The sequence below is a fragment of the Notamacropus eugenii genome, chromosome 3 (genome assembly GCF_028372415.1).
Source record: "Notamacropus eugenii isolate mMacEug1 chromosome 3, mMacEug1.pri_v2, whole genome shotgun sequence".
Taxonomy (NCBI): domain Eukaryota; kingdom Metazoa; phylum Chordata; class Mammalia; order Diprotodontia; family Macropodidae; genus Notamacropus; species Notamacropus eugenii.
This window is the reverse complement of record NC_092874.1, coordinates 436282038-436307613: the sequence shown is the minus strand read 5'-3', so window position 1 is coordinate 436307613 and position 25576 is coordinate 436282038. Positions and strand designations below refer to the sequence as shown.

Below are 25576 nucleotides of genomic sequence, written 5' to 3'. Positions count from 1 at the left end.
AGACTTTTGTTTCCCCATATTTGGGCCTTTTCTTCCTCACACCCTGAAGAACCAGAACCCAGCAAGATCCAGGAATTATGGCCAGGGAGACAGAGGACAGGATTGAGTAGACCTTTAAAAGCAGGGTGTTACCTTGTGAGCCAGGTAGTCATATAGGATATGACTAGTGGCCTGGAATATTAAAGGAAAGAAGCTCTATCATTCCACTCAGATCCTGTCCTTGTATTATACTCATTTATATATTTATCTTATCTCACTGAACCCAGATGGCTCAGGAGAAAAGGGCACAGCCCTCTCTCACTCAAATCAAAGTCAACTGCAAGTCACATCCTCATCATGATGTCATGGTCCTCTCTGAGAATGAAGGACAAACACAACAACCTATCACCCATGCATTAGATGATAAATTACTTGAAGGACTAATTATTTTTCATTTTTATGTCTCCAGTACCTAATATCATGTCTTAAAATGCTGGCACAGTAGACAGAACTTAGGATCTGTAGTTAGGAAGACCTAAATTCAAAACCTGCCTTGAACTACTTACTTAGACATACTCAGACACACACATATGACCCTGAGAAAATCATTTAACCTCTATCTGCCTCATTTTCTTTATCTGTAAAATAAGGACAAAACTAGCACCTGCTTCCCAGGTTTGTGGTGAGGATAAAATGAGATTAATATTTGAAAAGCATTTTGTAAGTCTTAAAACGCTATATAAATACAAGAGATTATTATCAGTATCATCATTTATTATTATTACTTAATAAATGCTTGCTGAATTTCATTAATTGAAATATTCAGGAGCAAAGTATGGCTTTAATGTCCCTCCCATCCCTTTTCAACAATCTCCCAAATATCTGGTGCCCTCTCAGGGCTTACTGTCTACCTGGAAGATACTTCAGACCATCCCCCTACCCCCATTAAAACTTACCTGTTCTGGGTCTTGTCCCTTCAGACCTGACAGGGAGGGAGACTAGGAAATTAATTTTATTTAAGGCGTAGTGTCTGGCAATGGCTTAATGTGGCCCCTCTCCAGGTATACATTTACATTTGGACAGGGTCCCCCAGATTCCCTAACAGTGAGCACTGGGGAGCATGAATGATGTGTGGCTGGGCCAGGTCATATTTTTCAGGATTTTTGTCATTTCTTTAAATTCCAACAAATAAGCATTAAATGCCAGGCATGTCTATGTTCAAATACAAGGAGTCTTAAAGGTCAGTTATTTATAGGGAATATGCTAGGGTCAGGATAAAAAGAAAAAAAGGGACAGTTGACACCCTCTTCCTGTCCAACTCTGAGAAGACAGAGCCAGCGTGAACTTTTCATGCACGTGAGTGACAATATGAATCATCAGCTTGAAATGGTTGGTAGAGACTGGCCTTGGAGGAGTCAAAGATGGGCTGAAGTATGGGGCCAAGACATTAATCATTGTATCTGTACACTGAGAATGAGAGTGGTTTGCATATTTGTGAATGTTAAAGAAGAAGGTCTCCCAGTCCTTGAAAGTAGGTGAACGTTCTAAATGAACTAACTCCATCAGGGGTAAGTTAAGGTTTGGAATCCTGTAGATCAAGAACTCGAGACATCTCAACAAGGATCAGATTAATGCAGGTTCAGGAAGAAAGGATGACCTCAGTACTGTCTCACGTGGACTAGTCCAGGCAGTCCCCAAGCCTACTCACATATCTTGTACAACGATGTACTGATGGGGGATGAGTCCATCCACTCCATTGTGCCGGCCTTCCCACCAGTCTTCAGAGGCCCGGTGGTATAGGAGGAGCGAGGCCCCTTTCTTAAAGGACAGCTCTCGGGGGGAACGTCCCACATAATCAAACTTGGCAATAGCTTCAATCTGTTCCACTTCTGAAAAGGGCAAGGAGAAGCAGGTATGTGAATGGAAGTCATGTGTGGCCTAAGGAGGGGTGGGATTGGGGGCTTCCAGCTTCTTAAGAGACAGATGGCACAGCAGCACAGACCTGGACTAGGAATGAAGACATCTGGTTTCTAGTCTCAGTTCTGATGAGTACTCTGTGACTCTGGACAAGTAACCCAAACTCCCTGGGTTTCAGATCCTCAATCTATAAAATGGTCATTAAGTCACCAGATCATACCCTTTTAAGTGATTCTATCTCAAGGCTTTCTCTTCTCCAATCCATCCTCCCCAAAGTTGCCAAAGTGGTTTTTCTAAAACACAGAACTGACTGGGTCATTCCCCTCCTCAATGAAATCCAATGGCTCCCTATTCCCTTGAGGATCAAATACCAGCACCTCCATTTCATTTTTCTAGCCCTGTACAATGTGGCTTCCAGCCTTGTAACTCATTACTCCCTTTCACCTAAATCTCTGGTGCTGGGTCCAGTCAGGCCAGCCTTCTTGCTCTTCCTCATTCTGGACACTTCCATCTTCCACTCCCCTTTGGAATGGCCATCCTTCAATCCTGGAGTGTATTCACTCCCCATTTCTATCCCTTTGAATTCCTTCTTTCCTTCAAACATAGCTCAAGCCTTGCCTTCTACAGGAAGCTTTATTCCTGATTCTTCCTCAGCCCTGTGCTGCCCTCAGATGCTAGGGCTTTCCCCACAATATTAACATATTATTTCATAGATTTAAATCTATGTAAGTTCCCCTCCTTTAGAATGTTAGCTCCCTGAAGTCAGAAGCAATTTCATATTTGTCTTGGTCACTCTGAACCTACGATACAGTAAGTGCCTAAGAAATGGCTGCTGGTCATTCAATTGGCCTCCTTTAGGATTCACTCTGTGACCTTATTCCCTTATTCTCTACAATCTCCTATTACAGGGTCATAGATTTAGAGCTGAAGAAACCATTGAATCCAACCTTCCTCATTTTTAACAGATAAGGAAACTGAGGCAGACAGAGATTAAGTGACTTGCCTAGGGAGACACAGCTGGTTAGTGTCTGAGGTGGGATGTGAACTCAGATCTTCCTAATTCAAAGCTCAGTGCTTTTCTACTGTGCTACCTAGCTGCGTCTAGTATTGGTTGGCATGTGTGTCTGAAAATTAGCAGCCACTGTATATACTGTAAAGGCAATGACCCGGTCTACTTTTTGGCTACTTACGATAGGGCTGACCTTGAGAGTCTCATCAGAGAACCACCCATTGCTAATCAGCAGACACTGGAAAGCTAGGCCTCTTAGCAGACACTGGTACAGTGGAAATATTATTGGCTCTGAAATCAGAGGACCTGGGTCCAAATCCTGTCTTGGTAGTTTATTGACTATGGGACTTTGGGCAAGTGCGTCAAGTCTCCTAAGCCTCTGTTTTCTCATCTATGTAAAGTGGAGGGTTTGGACTAATTGGCCTTCAGAATATGATACTTTGATCCCATAAGGAAGACTGGAGAATCCATGGCCTGCTACAAATATAGTCCCCTTAGCAGGATTCCTCTGAACCCCTGGGATAACACTGGGTTTGCCCAGATGTTCTCACTCAGAGAATAATTTAACAGTGGGGAGTTGCTGGGAGATTCTCCCTCCAAGCAGAGCCTAGGGAGCAACTGAGGGGCCATGGAGGACCTAGGTGCCTTAATGGCATGGGTTCCCAGCTTAGAGATCATTTAGTCATACTCTCCCACTCAACAGAGGAGGAAAGGGAGGCCCCACTTGCCCAAGTCACCTGGTATGGCAAATGCAAGATAACAGGAAATAATCGATTTCTGTTCCTACAACTCAAGCATGGTGTGGCCTTTCCTCTGTCCGTTCTACCTCTGAACACTGGTGCTTTTTTTCTCTTTCTCCCTCCCTCCCTTCCTCTTCTCCTTCTCCCTTCTTTCTTTCCTCTCCCTCTCTTTCCTACCCCCTCCTTTTTTCCTATCTCCCTTCCTCTCCCTCTCCCTTCCTCCCTCCTTCTTCCCCTTCCACCTCCTTTCCTCTTTCTCTCTCCCTCCCTGTCCCTCTTCCTCCCCACCTCCTCCTTTTCTCCCCACCTCCTTTCCTCTCCCTCTTTTTTCCTTCCTCTTCTCTATCCCCTTTCTTTCCCCTCCCCTCTCTTCTCCTCCTTCCCCCCTTCCCCCATCCCTGTCTCCCTCCTCCCAAGTGTCTGTCTATACCTCTGTGTCTCTCCCACTCTGTCATCACTATGTGTTCCTTTCTCCTCTGTTTTTTAACTGACTATAATGCAGGAATGACATTCTTTCATTTTTTTGCATTTCTCAAATAATTTTTTATGTTTCCTCCTCTTAACTTAAATAGAAGACAAGTTCAATGCTTCATGATACCCCCTCTCTGCAAATTAAACTTTTTAAAGTTGGGTCTGGTTCTACACTGTTTGCCTCCTGAATCAGTGGTCCTCATCATAAAAAGGCTTTCTACCCTCACCCTAGGACCATCTTTCTCCATATTCCCTAAGTGCATGCACGTGCACTGCCTAGCAGATCTCAATATTTCAGTTGACCTACTTCCTAGTAACAGTGTGACAAGAATGAGAATAAGTGCTTTAGAAATGGATGTGAGCTTTTTAGAGGAAAGGCGTGATATCAAACCAGGGCGTTGTCACTGCAGCAAGCTCCCTGCTAGGCAGCATAGCTCGGGACTTCTGGTTGATCAAATATTCTGACTGATGAAAAAAAATCCTGCAAACATTTTGAAGAATGATATGGCAATATTTGTTAGCAGAACGTATCTCTGCCTGTCATACAGAAGACTGAGGTTCAATTCCCCAAAGGGGAGGTTTCATGGGCAGTGAATAGTGCTGGGCTTGGAATCAGTAAGACTCATCTTCCTGAGTTCAAATCTGGCCTCAGACACTTAACCACTGTGTACCCCTGGACAAGTCACTTAATCTTGTTTGCCTCAGTTTCCTCATCTATAAAACGAGCTGGAGAAGGAAATGGCAAACCACTCTCTGCCAAGAAAACCCCCAAATGGGGTCACAAAGAGTTGGAAATGACAAAATTTAGTATGTCATAAAACAAGTCATCCCTTTCAACTAAATGATTCTACTACTAGGGCTCTATGCTAAAAATATTAGTAAGGTGGAGGGGGTGTAGAATAGAATCTGTGGTAACCTCTAATTTAGCCTGTTTTAATTTCTGATATGATAAATATCAGTAGGTATAACCCACATAAACAAAAGCTCTCGAGGAGAGTGCTCCATAATTTTTAAGAGTACAAAAAGGTCACGAGACCAAAAAGTCTGCAAATCCCTGACCCTGCTAGAGGGTCAGCCTTAAGGTGAAGATCAAGATCCAAGTCCAGCCTCTGAGACATACTGCTGGGTAAGTCACTTAACTTGTCAGTGCTCGACCATCTAGAATTCAAACCAGAATCTCATACACCATTCATGTCTGCCTTGTTAAAAGCTAAAGGTTTAGGGTAAAATGTTATCTGTTCTTTTATATGTTCTATTTGATTGCTTTTTATTGGCAGCTAAGTTTATAATAATTTTTTTTTTTTGGACAGTCAACACAGGATTATCCACTTTCAGAGAATTCAGTTTTTAAGTGTACTGAGCACTATTTCTATACTGAATATTATATCCCAGCTCTGCAGGTTACTGCCTATGAAACCTTGGGCAAATCTCTTTGTCTGGGCCTTATGATTTTTCATCTGCAAAATGAGGGGTGTTGGATTAGGTGCCCTCAAATATCTCTGATTTGAATTGAAAAGGACCTTAGAAGTCAACCCCTTCATCTTACAGATGAGGAAACTAAGGATCAGAAAGCTATGACCTGTCCAACTCATTTACATATACAAGTAATACAGTCAGAGGAGGAGGATTTGAACCCAGGGCCACACTCTAGAACAGGTCTTAACCTTTCTGTGTGTTTTGAACACTTTTGTCAGTCTGATGAAGCCTATGGACCCCTTTTCAAAATAATGCTTCTAAATGTGTAAAATAAATTACATGGGCTTACAAAAGAAATCAATTACATTAAAGTACAAGTATCTAGATCTATACACACACACGTATATATGTATGTATGTAATACATATGTATGTAATACATATGTATGTATGTAATACATATGTATGTATGTAATACATACATATATCTTTCATGGATCTTGGGTGAAAATCCCTTACCTAGAGGAATAAACATTGCATTTGGAGTTGGAGAGATTGAATTCAAATCCAAGCTCTTGTTAAGTCACTAAATTCTGGTGCTCAGTTTCTCAGCCTCTTTGAGTAATCAATAAGGTTCCTTATAGAATTTCTAAACTGATGATCCTAGAATTTCAAGTCTGACAATCCATGATTTGAATTTGAATAATGCATATTTTACAGCGCTCCACGATTCCTCAAGTGTTACCCCTCATATTGTACAAATCTTTTAACTGAGGTTTTTTTGTAAGATGTGATTTCATCGGTACAGAGATATCTTTAAGAGGAAACTCTTTGTACCAATGCAGATGGCATCTGTTTGGGCAACATCTAGTCCTAGAGAGTGCATGGGGCACCAAGAGGTTAAGGGATTAGCTTAGGGTCACACAGCCAGTGTAAATCAGAGGTTGGCTTTCATTAACTCATGCTGTCCTTCCTCCAAAGTGAACCCATCTAGCCACTGTTAGGGTGCCTCTCCCCCATTTTACAAATGAGGAAGCAGAGAATCTATCATTTTATTATCTGATCATGACTAATGGGGAAAAGCAACCTCAAAGGAACAGATTAAACCAAAGAAGCAAACCGAAGCACTCTTTGTGTTAATTGTGTACAAGCACTCATATGCAAATGAAGTATGCATATCAATTAGCAAAATGTCAGCCTTTCAGGAAAGGGACAGGCAATCTACAGGACTGCTTCTAAATAGAGCTGGGCAGGAAGCACCATAGCGAAAATCACAGCTTGATATTCAAGACAAAACTTTACAAATTCCCCGAAGTCCCCACGGGAATGAGGAATATATCAGTGACCATTTCCATCTTTCAGCTTGAGCTGCCATGCTTTCATTCTTTGACATCTCTTTGTTTTCACAGATTTTCATCCAGTCAGTTAATATTTTCTCATTATCATTTTCTTGAGACAGTTACCCCTAGCAGGGATACCCCGCTGCCCACAGGACACCATTTGAACTCCTTAGTTTGGTATCCAAAACTCACCCATTTTGTCACTTTACCTCCCAGGGCCCTCAGTTTCCTCACATGTAAAATGAGGACAGTGGACTAAATGACCTTTATGGTCCATTCTAACTCAAGATCTGTGATCCTAAACTTTCAGCCTTATCTCTCACTACTCTCCACATAAACTCTTTGCTTGAACCATTATGATCCCCCCAACATTCCTTGTGCATTCTCATCTTCGTTTAAGGTGTTCCCCAGCCCTTTTTCCTGCTCTCCACTTGTCCAAACTCTGCTTGTCCTTCAGGAACCTGTTCAGGTTCAATTGCCTCCCTGAAACTGAGTGATCTGGGAGCCTCTACAGCAGGGATTTTTAGCCTTGTTTGTATGCTGCACTTTCCTAGGCAGCAGTCTGGAGAAGCCTATGGACTCTGTCTCAGAATAATTTTTAAAGGCACAAAATAAACTACATGGGATTACAAAGGAAACCAATTATACTGAAATACATTTATCAAAATGTATTCTTAAAAAACCCAAATTCACAAATTCCGGGTTAAGAACCCATGCTCTCAAGCAGAAGTGTCCAACATTCAGCACCCCCCTCCCCCCTCTGCCCCAACACTCCTCAGAGCACAGGAAGCACGTTAAAATGTAATTGGGGAATATTTGAGAAAAGAAATAAAAATATAGATAGAAACATTAAGTTTTACAATTAAGTCAAAATGCAGCCAGTAGGGATTGTTATGTGTGGTTTAGTGGCCTGTGTTTCTATTTGATACCACTGCTCTACAGTACTTTTCCAAATCATGTGGTGCTAACCACATACCACTATGTGTGTGTGTGTGTGTGTGTGTGTGTGTGTGTAAATGTGGAGGGGGGAGAGAGGGAGGGAGTGAGGAAGGAAAGTAGGAAGGGAGGAAGGAAGGAAGGAAGGAAGGAAGGAAGGGAGGGAGGGAGGGAGGGAGGAAGGAAGGAAGGAAGGAAGGAAGGAAGGAAGGAAGGAAGGAAGGAAGGAAGGAAGGAAGGAAGGGAGGGAGGGAGGGAGGGAGGGAGGGAGGGAGGAAGGAAGGAAGGAAGGAAGGAAGGGAGGGAGGGAGGGAGGGAGGGAGGAAGGAAGGAAGGAAGGAAGGAAGGAAGGAAGGAAGGAAGGAAGGAAGGAAGGAAAGAAGGAAAGAAGGAAGGAAAGAAAGAAAGAAAGAAGGAAAGAAGGAAAGAGAAAGAGGGAGGGAAGGAAGAGGAAAGGGAGGGAGGGAGGGAGAGAGAGAGAGAGAGAGAGAGAGAGAGAGAGAGAGAGAGAGAGAGAGAGAGCGCCTCCCCCTAGACTAGAAGCTCCTTGAGGACAGAAACTAGAAGTTAGGTTCTTCCCAGATTCTTCTAAGACTCCAACCATTTACTTTTCCTAAGTCTATTAACAATTCTCTATCTGATGCTGCTCTTGATGACCACATTTAGTGATCAGGGGATGAAAAAGAAGGAAAATCCACCTATTATCATCTCCCATCTCCAAGCCTTTGAGGAGGCTATCTCCCATGCTGGAAATCTATACCTTTTTCACCTCTACTTGTAGAATCCCAAGCTTCCATAAGACTCAATCAAGGGCTACCTCCTATATGAAACCTTTCCTTAACCTTGAAGGTGTTCCTATTTCTCTCCCCACCCCCCAACACACAATTACCTTTGTTTATTTTGTATGTATATATATATATTTTGAATTTACTTACACATCGATATGTTTCCTCCCTAGTAGGATGTAAGTTCTTTAGAGGGAAGGCACGGTTTCCCTTCTGGCCTATATATCCTAAGTGCCTAGCACATTGCCTATATTGTAGATGCTTAATATGTTTGATAAAATTATCATTTAATTATTTAATTAATTAATTCAATTTAATAATTTAATTAATTATTTAATTAAATGTAAATATTAAGTAAATGTAAAATCAGGTTAATATTAAATAAAATAGTAAGTAAACCAAACACAAATATTAAGTGAATTTAAATATTAATTAAATGCTTGCTTTTTTTTTATTATTATTATTTGTCCCTCTCCCCATCCTACTCAGCTTCTTCCATTAACTCATTCTGGGATCATGGGTAAGTGCCCTCTCCTCCCTCGTCTCTTCCGTAAAACCTGGAGGAAGGATGATGTGATTTGCAGAGTTCCTGCCAGCTTTCACATTTCATGAATCTTACAAAAGAGGAGTGTCTGACCTGTGTTCAGCAAGGATACTGTCATAGCAGCTGGATCTGATGTTTTATTAGTGAGATCGTCTTTAATGGAGAGCGGTGATGAAACAGTTAAGCAGGCTTTGCCTGGCTGCGTCTCTGAAAGATGTTTTTCTATCATCTTCTGAAATTGGCGAAGCAAAAAATAAAATAAAATAATGGAATGACAGCACAGCTAAGTGGGCCAAATTAACTGGGATCTTTCAATAACCATTACATTTCCGTTAAAATACAGACTCGACTTTCATTCCATCTGCTGGTGCTTTGAATTTGATTCTCAGCAGCCCACTAGAATGAGACTGTGACCTACCTTTCTGCCTAGCAACAGAGTCAGAAGAATAAATGGGTCTGCAAACGACAGCAAGGAAGCCTGGCGGTCACATCTCTGGGTCTCTGGGAGAATGTTTTATCTCCAAGGGTTTTCTTGGAACCAGACAATCTGTGTTGATAAATCTCTCTAGAGATTTACCTAGAGGTATGCAGGAACAAGGGGGACTGAGGCAGTCCTTCAGGGCTTTAGCCTCTGCTTTTCCCCCCTTGGCAATTCCTGGTTCTTGGATGCCAGGCTGGAGACTGGGTGGGTTCTGGCAATACATGAAGGGAGGAAAGAGCTGGAATGCAGGAATGGACAAGAAGACAAGAGAACCCAAATATACATGCACGTGTAAATAGAATGTAATGATAATAGCAAACTTTTCTACAGCACTCTAAGGTGGTCAGAATGCTTTGCGTAGATTAACTCATCTGACTTCAAGTAAACCCTGTGATGTTACTCTTAACACTTGTGCCCCATTTTACAACTGAAGAAACTGAGGCAAAGAGATGATATGTGAGTGTCTGAGGCAGGATTCAGGATTCAAATACTAGCCTTCCTGATTTCAAGTCCAACACTACTTACTATATCACATTGCCTGTAAGTATGCTAACAATATGGGCAGATAGGCAGCACAGTGGATAGAGAGAGTGCCAGATTTGGATCTTCCTGAGGTTAAATCTGGTCTCAGACACTAATTGTGTGACCCTGGGCAAGGCACTTAACCTGTTTGCCTCAGTTTTCTCATCTGTAAAATGAGCTGGAGAAAGAAATGGCAAACTGATCTAATATCTCTGCCAAGAAAACCCCAAATAAGGTCACCGAGAGTCAGACAGGACTGAAAAACAACCAAACAGCAACAAAATGCTAATACATGCTTGAGTATGTGTGCATATACACACACACTAGACAGTAAGGTCCTTGAGGTCAGGGACTATCTCATTCATTCATGCATTCATTCAAGCATTCTTTTTCAATGAATCCTTTCGTTCAAGAACATTTGTGAAGTGGTTACTACATATAAGAAGGGCTCTGAATTAGGCCCTGGGAGCAGATACGCACGAGATAAACAAGACACAATCCTCGCCTTCAGTGAATTTATAATTGACAAGTGCAGTTAACCCAGATAATCAGAATTACAAATAAGACCATAAGTTGTCAAGCAGGCTCCAGTCTGCCCTGACTTGCAGCACTCTTTTCTTGCTGAGAATTGTTTATACCAGTCATAGTTGATCGAAAGCTCTGGACTCAGAGCCAAGACCTGGGTTTGAGGCCCTCCTCCAATAAATACTGACTGTATAACCCTAGGCAAGGCACTTAACCTCTAGGAAAGTCATTAAGGGTAAGTCTTAGAAAAGGTGTTGACCTGTACTGGCAGAGAGTTTCCTCACCATGGGCATTCCCTGCATCAACTGAAATCACAAGTCTAGACCCTCAATGACTCTTAACTTCAGTCTTTTTCTATCTTCTCTTTCCTTCATGTCTTAAACGTGTCCAGGTCTCTCTCCATCCTTAAAAAACAACAAAACTCACTTGATTCTATCACTTCTACCTCCTATTTCTCTCTCATTATCTCAGTTTCTTCTCACTCTCCTCTTCACCCTCTGTCTTGCTTCTAATCTCATCATAATCACCCTTTCCACAGTTACCAGTGGTCTCTTCATTGTCCAATCTAATGGCCTTTCCTCAGTCCTCCTCATCCTCCTTCATCTGTCTGCAGCCTTTGGTCTTTTGTTTATCAACTCAGTTCTCATGACACTGTTTTCTCTTACCTATATGCTCCTATCTAATGATTCCTTGCCCAGAGCTTGCCAGCTCCTGGCACATAGTAAGACTTAATGAATACGTGTTCTTGGCACTTACTATGTGTCAGGAGCTATGCTTGTGATGGTTCTTCATCTACATCATGCCCACTAAGCACAGGTGAATCTCAAGGCCCTGTCAAAGACCTTTATCTTTTCTATACTTTCTCATTTGGTGATATCATCTCCGACACATTCAATTATCATCCCTATGCACACAATTCCCAGATCTATATATCCAGTCCTAACCTCTCTACTGATCTACAGTCCTATATCACAAACTATCCTTTGGATATTTTGAACTGTATGTCCTATAGGCATCTCAAGTGCAACAGGTCCCAAACAGAACTGATTATCTTTCTCTCCAAGTCTTCCTCTTTTCCAAAATTCTCCCTCTTGATGGAGGATGGCACCATCATCCTCCCAGTCACTCAAGTCTACAACTTCCATGTCATCCTCAACTGCTCATTCTCACTTAGCCTGTGTAGTTAACCCATCACCAAATCTGGCCATTTCTACCTTTACAATATCTCTTGTCTATGCCCCTTTCTCTCCAGTCACACAGCTGTCCCCCTAAACTAGGCCCAATTTTCTGCCTGGACATTGCAACAGTCTTCTAACTGGTCTCCCTACCTCAAGACTCCACTCCAATCTCTTCTCCACTTAGTTGCCAAGGAGACTTTTTTTAAAGCACAGGTCAGACCATGTCATGCTCTTCCTGTTCATTGAGCTCCAATAACCACTGGAACCTTATTGCCTCCAGGATCAAATATAAAATTCTGTGTTTGTAGTTAAAGTACTGAGTAACTTGGCCCCTTCTTTCCTATACCGTACTTTTTTATGCCATACTTCCCTATGATCCAGTTGCACTGTCCTACTTACTGCCTTGAACCCAATACTTAATCACCTATCTCTATACATTTGCAATGGCTATCCTCCCCAGGAGGCTAGATTACACGCTGGATAGAACTTTGGGCTTGGAGTAAGAAAAACCTGATCTCAAATCTAGCATCAGACACTAGCTGTGTAAATTTAGACAAGTCATTTAACCTCTGCTTCTCAGTTTCCTCACCTGTAATATGGGGATAAAAACAGCACCTATTTCACAGGGTTGTTGTGAGTATCAAATGAGACAGTGTTTGCTTAGCATAGTGCCTGGCACGTAGCAGCCGCTATTTAAACAGTAGTTATTATATATCATTATCATTTCTGGGCCTAGAATGCTCAGCTCAAATCTTGTCTTTTGCAGAAGGCCTTGCTGAGCCCTCTCCCCTTTTTAGCTACAGGCACCTTCCCTCTGAGATTAGCTTCCAGGTATTCTCTACATAAACTTCTTATGTGCCTACTTATTTATGTGGTATCCTGCCCATTAGAATGGAAGCTCTTTGAGGACAGGGACTGTGGGGTTTTGGTCTTTTTGATGTTTTTTTGCTTTGTTTCCCAGCACTCAGAACAGTGCCTGGAACTCAGTAAGTACTTAAGGATGATTCTTGGCTAAATGACTCTCTCTCTCTACACACACACACACACGCACACACAATATACACACACACACACACATACACACACACATACACATATACACACACACATGCACATACACACACATACACACACACACACACACACACACACATTATCCTGGGAAACTACTAAGTGCTAGGACAGCAGATGAAGAAGAGATTATTCTAAAAGGGAGAATCAGGGAAAGTTCCGTGGAGGTGCTGGGATTTAAGCTAGGCCTTGAAGGATGGGCAGAATATCAATAACTACAAAAGATGGGCAGTCCATCCAGGAATGATGCTCAAAAACACAGGGGTGAGAAAGTGTGTGAGATCCAACATGGAACGACAAGTCAACAAGTTTGGTCAGGCCTGAAAACGGTCCCCTCTCTAGTCTTTCTTTCATTGATAAACCTTTAGAAACAGTAGTTGACCCGTGCTGCCTCCACTTCCCTCCAGCAGGTCATTCCTTGTCTCTCTATACAAACTAGATTCTACTCCTTCCACAACCACTGACATTATTCTCCCAGATGTCACCAACAATTGTTTAATCACCAAACCCAAGAGCCTATTTCCTTGGTCCTCATTCCACAGTATGGAACCTCTGTCTCTCTTTACTCCACTCAACTTTGCCCTCCCTCATATCTGTTGGCTTCTAATATATTATCTTGGCTCTCCTACCTCTCAGGCTACCTCACTGGATCCTCTTTCTTCTCCTACTCCTAGAAAACATTCTGCCTTTGATCTTTTCTCTCTATAAAAATTCTCCTTTGATCTTCTCTCTCTACATTCTCTTTCCTAATAATCTTGGACACTGTTGTGGCTCCAAGTATTACCTCTGAGAGAATGACTCCCATCACTACCTCCAGCACAGATATCTTACCTGAATTCCATCTAGATCTTCACATACAAGCAGTTGCTGGACATCTCTTTACTGGTTTGTGGGCTCATAATATAATCATACTGTGGTTTTACAGCAGGAAGGAGCCTCAAAGACCATCTAATGCAACACCTTCATTTTATAGATGAGGAACAAAGTGACCTGCCCAAGGTCACACAGGATCTCTACCTGGTGATACCTCTCCCTGGTAAAGGAAAGGGAAACTAACTCAAAGGTGATTCCAAGGTTTCAGGCTTGGATGAGTGGGCAAAGAGAGGTGCCATTTGTTGGGAGAAGGAAATCAAGAGGACAACTCTATTTTAGAGGGAAGAAGATGCCTTTTGCTGGTGCCTGAAACTGTCAATAATCAGAATTAGATCTCCTTTGTGCCATCTTTCTAAAGACCCAATAATTAGGGCCATTCAGGCAGGAGGAAGATCGCTCTGTTTTGGCTTCAAAGGAAATCAATGAAAACTCTGAGTCATGTAACACCAAGCAGGTGACAGTCTGTCTTTGGGAGAGCAGGGGGACAGGATGCTAAATTTCTTTCAGGGGGGCTCTACAGCATAAGCTAGAAGAAAAGATAAGTGACAGTGAGGGTACTGGGGTGGGGTGGGGAGGAGCATTAGAATGAAGCACCATATCTGTTCCAGAGTCAATCCACTTTGCTTAATTAAGCCTGGGTTCTTCCTTTCCCTTCTGCTCACCAAGGCACCCCCAGGTAATGAGTGCTGGAAAAACTCAGAGGTAAGATATGTGACAGGTGACCTTATTCTAGGGGGAAGCTGGCATGATCTTCTGTGTAAAACATGAGCCAGATCCAATTTCACACAGATAAAGCCTTGTTTTTAAAAAAAGTCTAAACAAAAAGAAAAAGAGAGGATGGGGTAGGAGACAAGGTCCTAACAATGGAAGCTCCCAAGAAGATATCCAAAACACAAGGAATTTAGATTAAGAAGCATCTAAGGAATTCATCTATCCACACATACATGTATGCATATTGCATATGTATAAAGCATATCTTGTTTTTCAACACCTACTATGGGTAATGTAGCCACACAAGTGCCATTGAGAAAATTCACCTCATGCCTAGAATACTCACCTCCTGCCTCCAGATTGGTGCCCCGTGGAGAAAGGTTTCTTTGCTCCTGGATGTAAGTCTCACTCCTCCTTTACATTTTAAGTGGGACAGAGCGAGTCTCATAGGATGAACAGGCACATATGGACTGTGATTGACATTGCAAATTCCATGATCTCATCTTTTTCCCCAGACTTCCCTATTTTTATTAAGAGCACCACCAACCATTCTTCCAACTCAAGTTTACAACCTTATCTCCATGCTTAAACAAGTGCCCAAGATGACCATTTCTACCCTCACAGTTCCTCTCGCATCCATCCCCTTCTCATCACTTAATCACCCATCACTCTAGCTCAGGTCCTCATCACTTGGGCACCATTGCAACAGCATGGTGCCTGGTACACTGTAGGTTCTTAATAGAAGTTTATTGACTGACTCCTAATTGATCTCCTTGCTTCAAGTCTCTCCTTATTCCAATCCATTCTCCAATTAGCTGACACAGTGATTTTCTCAAAGTGAGAGTCTAATCATGCCAACCCCTACTCAATAAACTCTAGTGGTTCTCTACTGAATATAAATTCCTTAAATCTGTTCACAACCTGGTCTCATTTACCATTCCAGTCCTATTCTACATTACTCCCTCTCCTATAATTTAAGGTGCGGTCAAACCACCCTTCTTGCTGTTTTTCACATTCATATGAAGAAATAACTAAAATATCCAAAGAGGATTAGGAAATTAAGATATGATCCCATCTATTAAACTTCACTACATTCATAAAACTGAGAAAAACGTCCTGCTAAGATGAAATCAAAGGCAATCATTTCTGTTTATTGTTTATGATGAATATCTACATACTGAGAAACAGGACTCCTGCTCAAAAGCTCTTATGTTCTATGACTGTCATGACCTATTATTTCATTGTTGTATTGTCTTTCAATTAAAAAGCATCCTAAAAAAGAAATTCAACTGCATGGTTAGCTACATGGGTCAAATAAACTGAATAATTAATCACTAACAATCACTATTTACAAATGTTCCCTATGCCCCAGGACATACATAGGGTTTGGTTCGATTTTTTGTTTGCTTTTAATAATGAAGCAAAAATAAAGTGACTAACATGACCACACCCATTGCCCCAGAGGTTCCATTGCTAGGCACATGCTACAAGAAGGGCACTGACAAAAAGAAAGACCCCACAAACACTAAGATACTTTTAGCACTTTTTTTGTGGTGACAAAGAACTAAGAAACAAAGTAGATGGCCATTCACTGGAAAAAGTTAAAGGAATTATGGTACAAGAACATAATAGAATATTACTGTGCTGTAAGAAATGACAAATATGAGGAATACAATAGAAACATGGGAAGACTGACATCACCTAATGTGGTCAAGTAAACAGTGTCCAAAAAAGAGTATACACAATGATAATAACAAGGCAAAGAGAAAGAAGTCCAGCGTGAATATTACATAATTACAAAGACGCAGCTTGGGTCCAAAGAAGAGGTGAGAGAAGACACCTTCCCCCACTCTTTTGCAGAGATGGGAGGTCCATGGCCATGGATATATGTTCAGATTTATTTTTGATTATTATTTGGTTCTCTGATTGTTTCTTTCTCCCATCCTTCTTTATTTGAAAATAATTGTTACATAGGATGGCTCTCTAGGAGTGTAGAAGGAGAGGGATATAGGGAGAAATTTAGGTGATTTAAAAACAGTTATCAATAAAATTTATCCTAAAAATAACGTAATGAGAAATATTTTATGACTTAGAATATTACCAATAATGTAAAGGGTTATGTAGCTATTTTTGTAATAAATATTTATTTAATCAAAAGTCATTATGTTCACTGACTATTATGACCTATTAGTTAGTTGTATTGTATGTCTTTCAGTTAAAAAGTATCCTAAAAAAGAAATTCAACTGCATGGCTAGCAACATGGATCAAATAAACTGAATAACTGAATAGCTAAGAAATATTTCTTAACTAAGAAATAATTATTATTTATAAATCCTCCCTATTCCCCAGGATATACATAGGGTTTTGTTTTATAAACAGAATATTTTGTTGGTTTTGTAGATAGATAAATAAAATATTTTAAAAATACTGTCTGTTCCAACTTTATCTCATCCTTTAAAATGTCTGTATTGTATGTATGTTTATAATATATAATATATGAGTGCAATGATCTATGTATCTAATTTATAAATGAATAAATATACACATATCATGGGATTATACTAAAAAAAAAGTGGTAGGTGAGTACAATCAAAAAAGTTTGGAGACCATTGGGCTAGGGAGATTCATAGATTCAGAGCTAGATAGAATCTTTCTAGGTCATCAGACAGATGAGTGCATAAAATCAAGCCCAGAATGGTTCTCCCCATTAGGCCCTGGGTACCCAGTTTCCTGCTCCTCATCTCAATGTACCCCCTACTCACCATCATCACTGGTATGAGGCTCTGTGCCATTATCATGGTCAACCTCATCAATCGTCCCTGGTTCGCTATGTGGGCTGTCACTGCAATGAAACAAGAGGAGAAGATTTACAGGGGATGCCCCCTAGTCATTGGCAACCTCATTGTATGCCAGTTCTGACTTGCTTCAGATGAGTACTTTCTCTCCTCCCATCCTCCACACGCATAACTTGCCTACTTCCATTGAATCCTAGAGTTGAGAGGGACCTCAAAAACCATCTAATTCCATCTAATATACCAAACTCTTCTACTATATCTCCAAAAGGTAATCCAGCTTCTTCTGGTGGAACCTCATGATGGGGAACTCATTACCATATGATACAACACATTTCATCTTACAACAGATCCACTACTATGAAATTCTTTACACTAAGAAAAAACCTGCCTCTTTCTAACTTATATCCACTGGAATCAGTTCTGCCACCTGAATTCACAAAAAGTAAGTTTAATTGCTCTTCAACATGAAAACTATTCAAATAATTGAAGATAAAGACCATGATCCCCTTTTAAGTCTCCTCTAGGTTAGGCAGCCATAGTTATTTCAATCAATCCGCATATAGCATGGCAGAATGTAAGTTCCCTGAAGACAGAGAATATTTGTTTTATCCATTTTATTTCTGTCTTGCACATGGTACTCACTTATTAAATACACACTGGATTGGTTTGGATGGTGGGTCTTTGCCCAGACTAAGAACAGAAAGAGTCTTATACCTGGAAGGCAACTTTTATCTAGTGTGTACATAGTAGTTCCATGTTGTCTCTCCCATCCTCCTTGAGGACAGAGACTGCTTTTGCCTTTCTTTACATCTCCCTAGCTTAATATATAGTAAATGCACAACAAATGCTTGTTGACTTACTGACTTAGAGAGCATTTCAGAGCCTAGAGAAGTCAACGGGGATCAATTTGTGCCATATTACCTGATGCCCAATTCCCAAGTTTAGGTAAGTCAATTAACTTCTCAGGGTCTTAGTTGCTTTATCTATAAAATGGGGATAATAATTTTTTTTACCTGTCTGAAGGACAATAGGTCAGGCAAACTAGAGAGGTCATTTCTTACTCTAAGACTGATGGTTCTAAAGCTTTAATTTGGCTTCTGTCTCCTTGCAAAGAGGGAACCCCCAAGTCATTTATAGGCACAAAGATGGTGAGAGGTTTGGACAAGGAGTCCTCATGAGAAAGCCAAAAAAATCTATGTTTATTTAACCTTTAGCAGAGAAAGTTCAGAGGGAGGCTGTAAACAATAGCCTGCAAGCCTATGAGTGATTAGCATATAAGGGATATGGGTCAGCTATTCTCCATCTTCCCTGAATATATGCCAAGAGCAATCAGGTCTGAGCTTTTCTACATAGGCAGATGGTTATCACTGAACAGGATCTTACCAATATTCTTCCCCTCCAGCCATGCACTTCTCATACACTGGACCTTCCAGCTCCCTGTGACTGGGGAAGATAGCCTCATGATTGACAATGATGGTTTTGATGACTTCATTGACATGAGCCTGGCATGACACGGGGTCCTGTCCATCTGGGATATGCATAAGGGTTGGGCCAAAGCAGATGGCCAGGTTGTAGGGATCCATCATGTTCTCGTCACTATACTGGGACAGGCTGAAACAGAAGCCCCCATGAGATAAGATTAGAGTAGTAACTTCTTTGGTGGGGCACCTGGGGCTTTGTGGAGATGATAGCCATGAGCCTCTACCCTTAGTGGAATTTGGAAGCTGTTAAAGGTCGTACTTTCCTTACAACTACATGGTAGGGACAGGGAAAGGAAAAGTAGCAGACGAGAAATACGGAGTTCTACTATCTCCAGCAGAATTGTCCATGGACATTACCATCTTGGTTGACTTTATATAAGGTAGATGTCCATTATGTACTGCATGTTTTGTGGGTTTCTGGGAAGACTTCACCTAGCCAATATTTTTCCCAACCAGGTGGTGACAATCACTGACATTCTACCAGTAGGGATTCATCCCTTTGAGTCATTTTTCCCTACATATTTTTCAAATAGACACACATCTGGGCATAGGTATCAGGGTAAGAGGTGGGAAGACAGAGACAGTAAACTAATTTCCACTGAATTATTGGTGACAACATATGACTCCTTTCTCCTCACAAGAACTGCAAAGAAAAGGAGAGGTGGGGAGCACAGAAGACAATCTTTACCCCTTCCCATTTCCTCAGTAGGCCTGCTCCAGTATGGACTTCCACTGATCTATGAGGTCAGGCCCACAGAGGAGGGATGACAGATATGCTGATCCCCATCCCATCCCTCCCCATAGTGGTAAGAGTCTGAGGAGGTGGCTCCTGGCTCTCAGAAGGGTTGAGTCTCAGAAACACTGATGGCTCATTCAGCTTTCCATACATCTCAAGCAAATTGCTGTTAGGACAGCTCTTACTCCCACCTTCCATATTGTGACTGTCTAAGAGTTCAAGAAAAAAATCTCTGGTTGCGGGTCCCCACAGCTTTAACCCTAAACATAGAAGTGTCCAACACCCTCTTTCTCAAGGATGGGACCAGACAGCAACTGAGCAGTCACTCCATTTCTGGGAAGGAGGCATGGGGAGCATTTTAGGGGAGAGAGGGAAGAAAAATTCACTCACTGATTGAGAAAAGCGAAGAGGTATCTCATGACAACGATGACTACTCGAGGCAAGGTGACAAGAATCTGCTGGATCAGATGCACTCTCTCTGCAGGGCTCTCCATTTCTATAACACAAGCCCCCCAGAAACCCCAATAAAGTGAGATGCAGCTCAGATGGCCCACTGGGAGCACCCCATCAGGACTCTGACCTCTGCTCCCCAGTCCAACCTCAACTTTGGCTCAAGTTTTGAGTGATTCTGTTAAAGGAAGAACAGTAAATTGCTGAGTAGAGGAAATATCTCACTTCTTTCATTTTTCTCCAGCCTTCATGACCTTTTCTCATTCTGAACTACAGTATTTATAATCGGCACCATGCAATCAAGGTCTGAAAGATATACTGCCTTTGCTATGCTTCTGGTTCATATCTGATCCCCCCGGAAAGACTAGAAACCCAGGAGGACAAGAGACATGTCGTAAGTTCCTTAGATTCTCCTACAGAGCCCAACATCACTCCTTCCACAAATGTGAGATGCTTCATTAAAATTCCTGATTGATTCACTGATGCTGGAATTCCACTACATAGAATGAGACACATCATTTTTTTCACACTGAAGGAAAATGTCAATAAATTAGATCCGAGAGCTGATGTTCACGTAAACATGGCTGGAGCAAACAATGACGAAAGCATTTATTAAACTCCTACTGTGAACCAGACTCTGTGCTGGGGATATAACAGAAAAAGTGATGAACTTAGCGTGCTGAACTTGGAATCATTAAACCTAAGATTAAATTCTGACTCTCTGGCTTACCACCAGTATGACTCTGGGCAAGTCACTGAACATCTCTGGATCTCAGTTTCCTCTTCTGTAAAAGGAGTAAGGGTGAATGAGATGACCTCTAAGGGGACCTTAGCTCTGGGTCTATGACCTAGGTCTAGGATCTTTCAATTCTAGGTCAATAACAGGATCATCTTATGATAGAAAGACAAACTGAAAAATGGTCTTTGATCACAAAGAGTTTACATTCTAATGGGCAACTAAGTCAGCAGGGAGCCTATGAACATTCCTCTTGCATCCTCTTAGAATGCCTAGTTTCCATCAAAGCTCAGCTCAAGCATACCCTTCTTTCTACCTTAGGTTTCTCTTGATGCCCCCAGGTCGGAAAGCCTTCCTGCAAGTTATCTGGTTTTTATTTTGAGCATAACTATTTCTAGACATTCTATCTCTCTCAACAGAATGTAAGCTTCTTGAGGACTCTTTCATTTGTTTCTTCATATCACCAGGACTTATTATAATACCTGGCACATAGTAAGTTCTTAACAAATGTTTGCTGACTGATTGCTCTACTTTTAGACCAGTTTATAAAAATCCTATAAGAAAGGTAGCTGCCCCCATGACCTATATTTTCCTAGAATAGTTAAAACTTGGTTTGAGGCCAGTTCAAAACAAGTAATCATCAATAGTTTCTTTCCCCACAGTAGGTGACTGATGTTTTCCCTCTTCCTTTTTTTTTAAAAAATTATTACCTCTTACTCTGGGAAACTCCCCTTTCCACTCCGTGAATGAATACTTACTGATAGTGGATATCAAATCTTGAAATCTTTCCTTGGGAAAGAGTGGGTTTTCCAGTCCTCGGAAATACAGCTTTAAGACGCCAGCCACTGAATTAATATCCCTTTCATTTTGATCATCCGCCAGGGGATCTTCACCTGAACAGATATAAAAGATGACTTTTCAGCCTGATTAGACAGCAGGAATTGTTCAATTAGCTAAAACAGATGACCCCCAGCCCATGACTGATCAGGAGGGTAGTTCATAGGATGGGAACTTTTCTGGTATTTTCCCAGCATGTCCTAACTTAATAGGCTCTTCCATTAAGCATCATCACACTGGGATGTACCACCCTTAAAGTCATTATGGAATGGGGGAGGGGAGGAAGTGAGGCTGTCAACTGCTTCTTGAAGGGCTTCTCAGAGCCATAATAAAAACAACATCAACAACCGGCATTTATATAGGGTTTTGAGATTTGCAGTGCATTTTACAATTTCTACCTCATTTTAACCTCACAACAACCTGGGAGGCAGGTGCTATTATCCCCATTTTACAGATGAGGAAACTAAAGCAGAGCAAGACTAAGGAACTTGGGATCATATGACTGGTAAGTGTCTGAGGCCATTTACCTGGGGGTACACTGCCCATTCCATTAGACCAGCCTTCCGGGAGAATACAATTACTTCTAAAAGTATGTGGGTAAGAGACGGATGGTTCTCACAACTTTAGAACCATTACCCTCCAATCAGATTAATAATGACTAGTATTTGTATAATATTTTAAGGTTTATAAGGTATTTTACAAACATTATTGCCTTTGAGTCTTACAACAGCTCTCTGAGGCAGGTACTACAGATATTATCACCCTCATTTTATAGATGAGAAAACAGTCTCAGAGATGTTAAGTGATTTGCATAAGGATACCCAGTTAATAGGAGTCAAAAGTAGGATTCCAAGCCAGACCTTCCTGACTCCAAGTTCAGCATTCTATCCTCTCTACCTTGCTGCCTAATTAGAAAGCTGCAGCCTTAAAGAACAAAACACATGAATTACTTCTCATCCATTATCTCGGAAATTGACTCAACACTCATCTCTTGGAAATGTTCACTTATGTTTTTAACTCCCGCCCCATTCATCTAGGAGAAGCAACAGGCAGTAAAGGAAAAAAATTCAGCTTTTTTCCCTACATTCCTTAGCTTCCAGGTTTTCGCAAAGCTGCCTCAGTCTTGAGATGACAAAGTTGTGCAGTTCCCCTGAAAGAGAGGAATTTGCCAGAGGGGACACTCCAAGGATCAGGTTTCAGGAATCATCAGGGTTTTCTAACCAGCCAATTCAAGCACAGATTTTTAAGGTCAAGGTTAAAAAGTTCCATCTGGCCAAGCCCCAGCCAAGGAAGAGAAGCAGAATTAAGGTAGGGCAGTGTTGGCAGCAGACTCAGGTGATGCTGAGAAAGAGATGCACAGAAATAATGTTTGGGAAGCTGCCTGGGGGACAGGACACACTGGGCAAACAATACAATTGCTTTTGCTCTTAAGACTCATCCTTGCTCACCCTGGTCCCACAATGCCTTGGCCATGCCACTGAATGAAGACTGTGCTTGTCATGCCCTTTGTGGTCAGCAAAAGGCCACCTCCTACACAAGGCCTTTCCTTAGCCTCTGACCCCTAGTTGCTAGCACCCTCCCTCCCCCAAAATACTTTTATTTTGCCTAGATTTTCTCTTATCTGTGTCCATGTCGTTCTACCCTAATAAAACAGCAAACTCTCCAGGACAGGGGACTATTTCATGTTTGTCTTTGTATCCCAAGACCAGCCTAGCACCTGATCCAGGGTAGGTACTTCACAGATGATTTCAGCATGGATAATGAACTATCTGGTAACAGCTCACAAGCCCAATAGGCAGCAGACATTCCTTAAGCCATTAGATGGAGGAGGGCATGTTTCTTGTCCCCTCCCTCTTCCGACTCCTCCAACCTCTCCCCTGGTCTCTCCTGCCCCAGTCCTATTTTCATTTTCATTTGTGTTCCTGGCGGGTAAGACCCTAGAGTGGCACATACTAAAAGTTAAATAAATACTTTAATTGACTGATGAGCTATGGAAGAAGATAATGGCTATAAAGCACTTTAGAAACCTAAAAGAGACGACAGATAGATATCTATATATCTAGATAGAAAGACTGAGACATCAGTTTGTATTTGTATTACCCTTGAAGGTAGCCTTATCTGTAAATATGAAGGACAATAATGTAGGTGGATACATGGGGCAAAGACATGGTTGAATTGTGAACAAAACCAGTGATCTCTTCCATGGCAGATTGGGAAGCAAATTACCACTCAAGCTTCAATTTATATCTTCCTAACTATCTAACAGCTTAGGTTTCCTTCTTAATTTGGCTAACAGATTGTATGGTTATTTTCTAGAAACTTTCAGTTTAAGATGGATGATAGCAGTAAATTAACCATTGTAAAAACATATATTGAGAGAATCAAAGACTTATTGAGAAGATTAGAGATTATCTCAATCAAAATCCTTTTAATGAAGAAGAAACAGGTCCAGAGAGAGTAAGTACTCTACTATCGTATCAGCCTGTCATTTAGCTAAGTTTCTTTCTTAATGAGATGAGAACATGATGGTTTCCTAGAATTTTTTTAAGTTTAAGATGGATGGAAGAGGTAAAGTAATCAATGTATATAAGAAGAATAAAAGACATACTGAGATGAAAGGGACCTCAGAGATGATTTCATTCAACCTCCTTTTACAGAAGAGGAAACTGAGTCTCTGAGATTATAATCTGCCTAAGTTTATAGAATGATTTATTGGCAGAGCTGGGGCTAAAATCCAAATCTTCTATTCTCCTTTCCAGAGACACCAACTAGAGTGAGAATTCATAAGCCTTTCACTTGAGATGGAATCTGTTCACTTTGCAAAGTACTGAGAAGAAGGGAAAACGGTATCTCTTGCCAATAGCCTCATCCACAACGTTGGACAGAACCACTTCTGGATTGGAAGAAAAAAACGAGTGAGATCATAATTTCTTCTAAAAAGGGTTGAACGGTTAACAACCTTGAGAGATTCAAGTGGAGGATTTAAATACCAAACAATTACCAGGGAAACACACAGCATGCCAGTTTGGGGAGAATTTAGTCATAAGCTAGAATGTGTGGGATGTGAAGAAGAGTGGGTGGGAAAAGAGATACAGAGACATGTTAAGACCATCTGGTTGCCAGGGAGATGGCTCCATGAAAGGTGACCCAAAATAGGAAACTTGGAACCAGAAAGAAGATGAAAGCTGGAGAAGAGATGGAAGGATTGTGTCCTGAAGGGTTAGGAAGGATAATGAGCAAAACCTACCAGACTACTTGGTGGGCAAGTGCTGAGGGACAGAAAGTAGCAAGGGTAAGGATTGGGACTTGATTATCTCAAGTGACAAATTTTCTTAAAATAGAAATTCTAGGAGGTGATTCTTGACAAGCAAAGAAAGGAACTAGTTGAATGTAGGGACTGGTCAGGGCTAGGCAGCAATGACTTGAAAAGGATGAAGTACATTTAAGGTGGAGAGGAATAGCTGGAGAAAGCAAAGGGGAGGAAGGAAACAAACATTTATTAAGTACCAACTAAGTATCAGGCATTGTGCTAAGCACTTTACAGATATCTCATTCTAACTCTGAGGTAGGTGCTATTATTATCCTCATTTTATAGTTGGGGAAACTGAGGCAGACAGAGTGTAAATGGGACCTGAGACCAAAGAAAAGTAGTCTCTGGATTAGATGACCTCTAAATTCTTTGTAACTCTAAGAACCTGTGTCTAAAGTACCTGATTTTGGGAGCATCTTATATCCTTGTGGCTTATTAGTCAGTTACAAGTTAGATGCCCATGACTTAGAGGATGCCAGGAAATTGGAAAGATATTGCACGTGGAAGTCAAGATGCCCAAAGTGTAGCATACAGCATATAGCATAGTGGTTGAAAGTATGTGAATTTCATAGGGACAAAATGGAAAAGATACCCAGTGACATTGAGTAATAGAGCTTTAGAAGTAGAGTGAGGAGAGACTTGGGTCTGAAGCCTGAGCAAGATACTTGTTGCATAAACATGATCAAGTCAGTTAATTTCTCTGAGCCTCAGTTTCCTCACCTATAAAATAAGG

At 41.3% G+C, this 25576-nt stretch overlaps 1 protein-coding gene across 6 annotated transcripts in view; it reads right to left on the bottom strand.

Annotated features, from left to right (window-relative positions):
• SRGAP3 (SLIT-ROBO Rho GTPase activating protein 3) overlaps nucleotides 1–25576 on the bottom strand; it is a 269566-nt gene that overhangs the window by 14581 nt on the left and 229409 nt on the right. For 4 of the 6 annotated variants that reach the window (XM_072598588.1, XM_072598583.1, XM_072598585.1 and 1 more), the window contains 5 exons: nucleotides 21455–21589; nucleotides 19901–20006; nucleotides 18677–18904; nucleotides 17261–17340; nucleotides 1688–1868 (listed from right to left, as the gene is read on the bottom strand). In XM_072598588.1, coding sequence (XP_072454689.1) covers nucleotides 1688–1868; nucleotides 17261–17340; nucleotides 18677–18904; nucleotides 19901–20006; nucleotides 21455–21589 — 730 coding nt within the window. Of the gene's footprint in view, nucleotides 1–1687; nucleotides 1869–9016; nucleotides 9369–17260; nucleotides 17341–18676; nucleotides 18905–19900; nucleotides 20007–21454; nucleotides 21590–25576 lie in introns of those variants that run through there. The other 2 variants (XR_011964714.1, XM_072598587.1) reach the window with 2 other exon arrangements.